The following is a 10,745-nucleotide window of genomic DNA, read 5'->3' as shown; positions in this document are numbered from 1 at the left end:
ATAGAATTTGTGATATCTCAAGAATGATTACTTCCAGTTAGTATATTAACGTTTATATACTATTTATGTTATGGTAATTATAATAACTCATAAGTGAAAGTAAAGAAGAATATGTCATGTATGGTATTGAAGAGACCTCTCGTCAAACGAGAGTAATAGTTAATATGTCGAAATCATTAACCCCTCACCGGCACAGCGGTATGTCTGCGGCCTCATACCTCTGAAAACTGGGTTTCGATACCTGTGATGGAGAAAGCACAGATATTCCACTGTGAAGCTTTGTGCTTAATTTCAAACAAACCAAAAACCGTTCAGTGGAATTTATAATTCATGTGAAGCATTAAAACAAACAAAAACAAAATTATCTAGTGGAAAGGAAACACAAACTATAACATCATACCTAAGAGGAAACTTTGTATAAATCCAACCAAATATAAAAAGAGAAACAAAATGGGAAAGATAAATAAAACCTAATCACACACTACAGAAGATATCCTGATGTATTCCCATGTTTGTTTTATCTAGTTATCCATATGTATTGACAGCTTCCACTTTTAACGAACAAAGAATTCAACTGTTTTAAGATATTTCTCTATAATTTGTTTCATGTGAGAAAAATAGTTCTTATTCTGTAGTTTCTTCAAATATCTACATATGGCAATATTGCTTTGTTGCATACTTTGTTTCGGTCTTGTTAAATTTTCGGATACTACCAAGGTCCATCTTACCTGATTCATAACCATTAGTACTCGTTACAGTACATATACTAGTAACTTCTAATATATTAAGAGTATCTTGACCAAATTTGGCAGAATTTTAGTAAACATTACAATGTTTACTAAACATTTCATGGCTTTTGCACATGAAAAATCTGATTTTCTTATTAATTATTTGTTATTAATATCTGTTCATGGAATTGTTGATTATGTTAATAATGTTTGTGTAATTTTACATAGAATAAAATTATCAATCGACACTGAAGAGGTTCTTAAAGTATACAGTAAAGATGAGTTTTAACATTGTGAAAATTCAGCACATCGGGAGAGACAGTGTCAAAATATCATCCTTATCAAGTCACTGAATCTAGTCATTCACAATCTTATTGTGTCTGGTCACTCATCCCTACAGTTATATGAACTTGTTCTTTCACTACGACATCCTTATGTATTGTTGTGTCTAGTCACTCAGCTGTACAGTTATCCAAACTTGTTCTTACACTGCAACATCCTTACGTTCTGTTGTGTTTAGTTGCTCACCTGTACAGTCATCCAGACTTGTTCTTACATTACAACATCTTTATAGTATTAAGTGTCACTGTAAAGATAGCACTGAGAAAACTTAGAATCGTTAAAACAGGCAGTGATTCTCTATGATAACCTGTTGTCATCACCGCTTGTTTTATCAGGAGAAAAATATTCTGTTAAAAATTATATCTATAGACATAACCAATGATATATCTGGCACGTTATTTTTTGTTTCTTTTCTCCGAGTTGAGGGAACGTTTGTTTATTTTTTATTAAAATAGTTTATAAAGAACTCCAGTTAATTATTACTAAATTTAAAATTTCATTGACATGTCATTATATATAATTAAATGTACGGCCAGGCAATTACTTCATTATCGCAATATCATTGTAAGATACCTTTATAATCTGATGAAAGCATAATTCACTCGTCTCCAGTGATAAATGATTGTTGGGAGACAATTTAATATTTAAACAGTTTTAAACTATAACGTTTTTACTGTTCTAAACTTTCATGTTTTATTATTGGAAAGCTGCCAAAGTTATTACTGTATAACATTATAATGAAAACAGAAATCAGATGGTCATTATATTTGTATACTGTTAACATGTTGCAGGAACTTGTGTTCGATTTTGTAGCTAAAATACTACAAGTAATCTTCAAACGTTGAGATCCGTTTCAAGTTAAGCTTTACATTCTTAGTTTATACTAAATTGTTACTCATTTGAGCAATATAAACATGTCTGAAGTATCTGATCTTTGGTATCAGATCAATATGGTCTGATTATCTTTGACTAACTATAATCGTCAAGATAATATTTCTTATGTATTGTTAGACATATGGATAAAAACATTCTCATGGATATAACAGCGATTAAACACGCGACAAAGTATTAGAAAATAATGAACAACAGAAATTCGAGACTTTCTAGGGTTGACCTCTTCCTGATCAACAACAAAAGGTGTTGAAGATGGAAGTGTTTAACAAAAGCTAAGATTTACTACATCTTAGTGTCGTACACGACATTTTCTAAACAACCTCTGACCACGTCTGTGTAAGAAACATTTTAATCAACTCTCCAAACAGGCTATATTATTGATATTAGTACTTTTAAGCTCTTAAGACAGTGAAGTTTCTTATTTAAAAATTTCAAATGCAGAAAATGTTCGTAATGTAACACATTTCGTTAAATTAAATGGTTCATCAATTTTTTTATTTATGTCTTATTGGTTTGTTTCTTAAATTTATCATAAACCTATTCAGGGTTATTTGTGCTAGCTGGTGAACAGTAGAGATCTGAAGGTAGTACAGATAATCAACACCACTTGGACCACATTTTACTAACGGTTCAAAATTGACAGCCCCCAATGGCTTATTGGTATGTATTCGGACTGACAACGCTAAAAATCGGGTTTCGATACCCGTGGTGGGCAGAGCACAGATAGCCCATTGCGTAGCTTTGTGCGTAATTCAAAAAACAACAGAATTGACAACCATATTATAAGCCATCGAAGGTAGAATTTCTGTGAAGGGTCTCGAACACAAGTAGGTGGCCAGTGGAGCATTTCAGCTTCTAACTTTTGTAAAATGAATTGTTTAGTATAAGATTTCTCTACATTCGTAAATTGAAGTATATTTATTTTCTAAACGCTAACGAACGATGTTTTGAAATAATAGAAACGATTAAAGAAATAATAATTAAATCAAGTATAAATGAAAATGCCACTGTTAGAGTTAATCGTAAGTTATATTTAAAATTATTTCCACCATATGTGTTATTTATAATTATAATGTGCGGTATTTATAACTAAAATCGTCTATCGATCAGTAAAATGTTGTGTTTGTAATTAATCATCAAAATATTATTTTAGAACTAGTCCACCGTTTGTCCTATTTACAATTATTCCCCTCTGTTGCATATTTATTGAATCTTTAAGATCTTTTTTAAATTTTTTGTTATCATTCTTTTGAGCTTTGAATCAAACCAGAATAGTTTTCAATAACACTGCACAACAATTTTTCAAAAAAAAATTTTTGCTTCTTAAAATGTTTTTGCTGATTGTGACAGGTACCTGGTGGGTATGCACAAATATAGTTTTGGTTTTGCTTCATCACGTAGAAACTCTGAGAAATAAACTGTTAACTGTTTACCGGCAATAACTTATTTAATTGCGTTTATGTTTCTAATACGCTATTAAGTTCAACATAATTAAAAGTGTTTTGCTCCTGATTTTTGTTTGTATTCAATGTCCGGTGCATCACGTTGCAGTGTCTAACAGTATTCAGCAAGCATTGACGGATTCCAGTTGCCCTGATATTGTTTTTCCATTGTAACAATGTCCTGGTAAAACTGAAGATTTCGATGAAACGGTACGTGATGGGTAATTTTGGATGTGATTTTCAAGATCAGCAGCCAAAAATCTATAAGGAACACCGACAGTGTTCAAGAAGCAAAACTTTGTTGTACAGTGTGATTTATTAGTGACTAATATAGTTGATGTCATTTTATATCTTTAAATTCTAGAGATTATCTAAAGTTACTTGATGGATCAATAACAAGAGAAAAATTAAAAGTACTGAAAATTATTTAGACCATCTATGTGTTAAACTTAACAACATAATTAAAAGTAACATTTGTGTAAAACACAATTTTGGTTTTTAAAGAACAGTAAACAACATGTTTCATAAGAATCTCAATAAGCACAGCGAGGAAAATACAGTTATATATATCTTAGAGAAACATCGGTTATGTTCTATACATCTTGTTCAAACAATAATTATCCATATGAATCAAGCAGAAACAATAGCTATCTTATATAGCTCTTTATACGATGGTCCTGTTTCCTGTACTATGATTTATTGAGGGCAAAACACGAGTATCTTTGTATATTTCCAAACATCAAGTGTCATTGTGTTACTATATTCATTTACTCAAAACACTTTGACGTGAGTCACGTGGTTACTAGATGTACTTATGGTGACAGGCATAACTTGAGTGACGTCATTAGTATACATGTCTAGATGTTATAGTATCAAGATAGCTACGAGTGTTATCTACAAAACTATTAGTAATGTTATCGTGATATGAAAATAAAATATTGTATTTATAAATATTTCTTAAGAACTTTTAGTTCGTTGTCTTTAGATAAATCTAATAGTAACAATATATCGTCACGTGATTAGTTTAGACACCTATCGGCAACATTATTTATTGTAAAATTTGTGTATGGAATACCTTAAGTATCAAAGTGACTTTCAAACAAAAAGTTTCTTAAACTTATATATAATAACGTTGAGTGTTTACTTTTATTATAGAAAACACAAAATTTATTAATATAAAATAATTCTGTATAGATTATTATTAACATTGTAACTATTAGAAAGAAAATAATTAAAACAATCTCCGAATATCATAGATACAATTGCTATAACCGAAATTTAGAATAAAAAATACAATTTGTGTATTGTTCCTTATATATCATACTGGTTTTAGTACAGGGTTCGTATCTTCATCTCCACATCTGGAAGTGAGTATTTCTGTCCTTTCCATGCACCCCATTCCACACCATCAGCATAACTCTCGTGTTCACCATTCAGATAAAGTCCATTGAGGTTGGAACTGTGACACTTGCTATACCACCAACCTCCTTTAAAGGTTTGGGCACAGCTTGTCTCATAAATGTCATTATCTTTGTCCTTCGTAGAAAAACTGTACCCATTGTGTCCACTGAACCCGTCTCCTGTAGTATGAATCAGTAACATGACATCAATAAATGAACTATGATAAACCAATATGTGAAATATGTTAGTTGGTTGATTAAAAGTACATAATAACGATATATTGAAGATACAAACAGTTTTAATATTATATTCTTAACGAAAACATAAATATACCTAACACTTTAATGACAACATAAACAAAGAAAGTCTTCCATATTCACCAAAACCCACAATAAGAAAGACATCCTAACATAACACTGCACAACAAAGTTTTTGCTTCTTGAACACTGTTGGGTGTTCTTATAGATTTTTGGCTGCTGATCACAAAAATCACATCCAAATTTGCCCATCACGTTTGTACCCAAAATGCTCACCATGATCAACTGCACATCATATACAACAAATGTAAAATAAGCTTATGACGTCTAATGATGTACAGGATAGACACTAATTATGAGAGATAAATCCAATAGTTGAGATAAAATAGTTCAGAGCGTGAGTTCGATACCAGCTGAAGTTATTTTGAATAGAACGAGTGTTATACTGAATTAGGACAATAATAAATGAGGTGCAAAACAGCTCAAGACAGTGATATATATCAGATATAAAACAGCCTTACTACAAAAATAGATATATAAGTGAAATAATGAAACAATTCATAATTATCACTAAAACTGTAGTCATAAAATGACTTATCAGTCCTTACGATAGACAACTAATGTAAAGTTGAGACAGTAAAACGTAGGTAAATTCCATTTTGATCTAATCAAAATTAAGATCATTCATTGAATTATATGACACTTGGCTGTGGGCTAGATGATCTCACATTGTGTTTTCACTTCAGGCTTATTATACCAACACTCTCAACACTTATAAGGTTTCACACTCTCCGTATAAAGGAGGACTTTGCATTCCTGTCACTAAAATCGTAATAAACAGAGAGTAATCAAACTATGCTGTTTCGATTAATTGATTTTGGTTTGTATGACTCCTCCTATTTCGACAAATCAAGCATGACGTTACACACACTGTGGTTTTTATAGAGGTTACATAGTTAATTAATTGGTTTAGTTTATTGTAAAATCCTGATTGCCATCGTTTCTCTAAATTTGCTGTGTTATTTAAATTAAAACTTTTTTCCCTTAAATTAATGGATTTTATCTTTCCATACGAAAGTTATACAAGCAAGAGGAATAGCCAATGGTCACTTTGTTAAATCTGACATAAATTTATTATCAGATATTTTAACTAGTTTTCTTCATGAAAATATTTCTACCTGTTTGTTTTGAAATGATAATCTGAAAGAGTTAGATACAAGATAATCCTTATAAATTACATTAAAGAGTGAACTTTGATTACCTGCGTCACCAGAGTAATTACTGACATGTAATCTGTATAAGTAGTCTTCGTTTTCTATCCAAAACTCACGATAGATGGCAAACCTTTCGTTTCCTTCTTTATCCTTTAAATCAAACCTGATTGAATAATTTCCTTGATTTGTTAGAGCATAGATCCGATCGTTTCCTATAAATTAATAATGAAACATTTTCATTTTACACAAAATTTATTTCATAGTAAATGAAGGGAAACATTTAAATTGTGTAAAATTATTTTAAAATAAACTTTTATAAATCTATTTTCAAGATGGAAGACTTAAATATATTTCATAGTTGTATAAAGCAGTTCACTAAAACAACAACATAAAAAACCAATAATTTAAACGTTACAACAAACTAGTAACTAAGAAAGGTTTACGGTTTAAGATAATTCTGTTAGTTATCCAACAAAGACTTTGTCAGAAGAGACAAGAATTATTAACGTCTGTACTATATATTTTTGTTACATCCTTAAAGGAACAATGATTTTTATCTTGTATCTCTGAACAATGTATTCAAAAGTCTAATTTAACTTATCTATCCATAGCTCTTTGTATATCATTAACACCATGTGTTTTTAAACTGTGATCAGAACCTACCAAGCCAGAACTCTTTCTTAATATCTCCAAATCCAACTTTGTAATCTGTCCAAGGTTTGAAAAAGTAGTCCTTTGGGTTTCCATGGTTTCCTCGTCTTTGGATTACCTTAGTAACAGAAAATGATTACTTTTAAGTTTATTGTAATAATTAAACTTATTACACATGTTTTTACATATAACAATTTTCTATTATCTGTAATACACGTTACTTACCGTCCAGCCTCCCCCATCAGTAGTCATGTCACAGTAAACATAGAAACTTCCAGTAGTCATCCATGACCTGGGCCAGATACGGTACGATCCACTAGTAGAATGTCCATTAAGTAGAATATCAGCACAGTCTGTTGGTCCAGGAGAAGAAAGGGAACATGTGTGGTCCGTTTCTTGGTTGATTAGATGTTTTTCTAAAATAGAAAACATAATCTTCACCTGAGCTAGGTTACATTCTACATATATATATGCAAGTGGATAAAGAATTTCATTTATTAAATGCTATTTACACATTATGTAAACAGATTTGGAAAATTGTTAAAACTGTAAACCATTCAAAGATGTAACGTAGTTTATAGTGCTGGAGATTTTGTTCAGTAATAATAATTCAGTAAGATAATAATACACATGTATCATTTATTATATAGATGACCCAGTATATACTACGTCATTGGAACAGCACATTTTAAACGAAAATATTACAATGAACAATAAACCCACTTTAATTATTGTTATAGATGTTATGTTGAAACATGTTTCTTACCTGTAAATATGTAGAAACACAGACCAAATATATTATACATATATAGTTATTATTTTATTTTTGCCTTAGAAAACATTTTACAATATTTTAGTTTAGTTTTAGCTCATTTTCACGAATTAAAACTTAACATTAATTTAATAAACTTACAAAACTAACGTTTAGTTTTCAACTAGTAATAACACTACACAATAAAGGGCCCGGCATGGCCAAGCGTGTTAAGGCGTTCGACTAGTAATCTAATGGTCGCGGGTTTGAATCCCGGTCGCATCAAACATGCTCGCCACTTTTAGCTGTGGGGGCGTTATAATGTGACGGTCAATCTCACTATTCGCTGGTAAAAAAGTAGACCCAGAGTTGGCAGTGGGTGGTGATGACTAGCTGCCTTCCCTCTAGTCTTACACTACTAAATTGTGGACGGCTAGCGATGATAACCCTCGAGTAGCTTTGCGCGAAAACCAAAGCACAACAAAGTTTTTGCTTCTTGAACACTGTTGGATGTTCCTTGTAGATTTTTGGCTGCTGATCACGAAAATCTCAACCAAATTTGCCCATCACATACCGATTCATCAAAATTTTCAGTTTCAACAGGATGTTGCTACAATGGAAAAACGATATCAGGGCAACTGAAATCCGTCAATGCTTGCTGACTACTGTTGAACACTGCAACGTGATGCACCGGTCATTGAATACAAACGAAAATCAGAAGCAAAACACTTTTAATTATGTTGAACTTAATAGCGTATTTGAAACATAAACGCAATTAAATACGTTATTGGCGATAAACAGTTAACTGTCTATTTCTCAGAGATCTTACGTGATGAAGCAGAACCAAAACTATATTTATGAATACCCACTAAGTACCTGTCACAATCAGCAAAATCTTTTCAGGAAGCAAAACTTTTCACAAAAATTGTTGTGCGCTGGACAAGATGATTATCGTGGCAGACTTATCACGCAGTAGAAAATGTACAATGTTCTTTAATTTAATTAGTTCTAACAACAGTGTTATTGTTTATCAGTTTCTAAATCCATCCAAGCCATGTTTTGTTGCTAGTTGTAGGGTAGATATGATTTTATATTGCATATACAAAAATACAAGTCTAAAGATATTTTAATTTCATTGTAGATGTCACTGGTTAGGCTATTTTTGGAATACTGTGTTCAGTCTTTATCCACTTAACATCATATTGTTAGAAATGGTCCAGAGAAGGGTTACTAGAATGGTGCCAGGAATGTAGGGGTTGTCATGTGAGGAAAGGATGAAATATCTTAAATTGTTTTCTCTTGAAAAAAAAAGAGTTAGGGAGAATTTAACTGAAGTGTTTAAAATTGTACAGGGAGTTAATAGTGTTGATACATTATCGTTTTAATACTTTATTTTGGTAAGGTAAGAGTTATTTTGTGATCAGACATTTTATTTTTATAACTAGGTAGTTGTTCCATCCTCTATGGACCATTAAGTTCTATGTTGTCCCAAGTATTAACATCTCTAGATAAACTTGCTAAGAACTTTTACCTCTGGTGTTTAGGTTTTCTTTGGCAAGAGAAACCAAGACGTCAATGGACGCAACTATTCCCGTTATTGACGTCTCTTCACAATGTTTCTGAACTGTATCTGATCCAAAACTTGGACCAACACAGAAAACAAACCATATAAAGACGAATGTAGTCATTTTTAAAGACTTATTTTTCTTCTCACTGAAAAATAAAGAACATTATATAAATGTTTCTAATGGACAAGATACAGAAAAGTTTACGAAATATACAAAGTTAATAAACTGGTGTTATTATGAAAAAACAGAATATTTGTGGTAAGTAACATAAACCAACTATAAAATATGAAAGTTTACAATTAACATTTAGTTTTGAGTTTTAATTTTATTTTAGATACCTGAAGTATCTAAAGAAGGTTTTATAAGGTGATCACACTGTTTATCTTTAACAACGTAGTTTGGGTTAGATTAATTTAATGTATAAAACAAAGGTAAGTCATTTAAATATTGAGAAATGACAGAAATGTCAGACCTATGTAGAATGAAACAATAACAGGATTAATATTGATATATACTTGGATCTTCTCATTGTACAGTTCGTGGACTACAAGATTTAGTTACATTGTTCATCAGAGTTACATGATGTAGAAGTGTATTACGTACAGTTTTTACTAAAACAACGAATCCACTCTAACTGTTTCTTAAACCACAATTCTTCTAATAAAGTATTTTATTTTAAAAACTAAATATTTCCATTCTCCCTGAAACATTTTAAGTTTCGATGTAGATTTTTCTTAAATAAAATTTGAATGTTTAAATACTCAGTAATGTTTAATATTTCTTCCACAGACTGTAGTTCAGTGGAAAGTCTGAGGAACTATAAAGTGGTTTTCTATACCCGGGGTGGACACACCACATCACACGAAACCTGTTGTAAAGTTTTGTGTGTAACACAATAACAAACCTTCTTCAAATGACGTAGAATTACTAGTCGCAACACAATAAGACTTGAATATATAATTAACAGACTTAAATAATAGACAATATCCATCAATTGTTAACAATACCAAAATAAACTTACCTTTTAAAATGAGGCTTTGTTGGTATAACTGCCTTTAGTAGCTGATGTATTTCAAGATAAGATAAAGTTTTAATCTCAGACACTAAAGAACAGAAGTGTTTTTTTAAAGTCTCGTGAACTTTAGTTGTTCTAACTTGTTGTTCTCTCTAAAATCACATGATTAGAGTCGCGTGATAACATGACTCATCTAATATCGATATTATCCATACTAATGGATAAACTTTAAAAACTGTACCTTAAACCAGTGGTTTTCAACAGGGTCCACCCTTTGACCCTCACGGGAAGAATTTCAAGTTCAAGGGAAGGAATTTTGGCTATGAGATAGTTATATATTTTCGCAAACTCTCCCTTAAACGCGACATGCAGGTTTAATTCACAGTCCTTCAAAATCGAGCCAGACGTTTACTACCATCTGGTTACCAGCAGATCAACTTCACTCATGACTGGTGTACCGTGACATAAACAGTCCTGTGTTT

At 31.4% G+C, this 10,745-nt stretch overlaps 1 protein-coding gene across 1 annotated transcript; it reads right to left on the bottom strand.

Moving 5' to 3' along the window:
• Positions 1-4,540: 4,540 nt before the first annotated feature.
• LOC143242789 (techylectin-5A-like) lies at positions 4,541-10,382 on the bottom strand. The gene is made up of 6 exons (XM_076486320.1): positions 10,270-10,382; positions 9,212-9,393; positions 7,155-7,345; positions 6,942-7,047; positions 6,326-6,490; positions 4,541-4,986 (listed from the first exon to the last, which is right to left on the bottom strand). The coding sequence occupies exons 2-6, from the start codon at positions 9,366-9,368 to the stop codon at positions 4,736-4,738; spliced, it is 870 nt and encodes a 289-aa protein (XP_076342435.1). The 5' UTR covers positions 9,369-9,393; positions 10,270-10,382; the 3' UTR covers positions 4,541-4,735.
• Positions 10,383-10,745: the final 363 nt, after the last annotated feature.

Source organism: Tachypleus tridentatus, chromosome 1 (assembly GCF_004210375.1).
Source record: "Tachypleus tridentatus isolate NWPU-2018 chromosome 1, ASM421037v1, whole genome shotgun sequence".
NCBI lineage: Eukaryota > Metazoa > Arthropoda > Merostomata > Xiphosura > Limulidae > Tachypleus > Tachypleus tridentatus.
The sequence above is the reverse complement of the archived record's forward strand: the minus strand, read 5'-3'. Positions and strand labels throughout refer to the sequence as shown.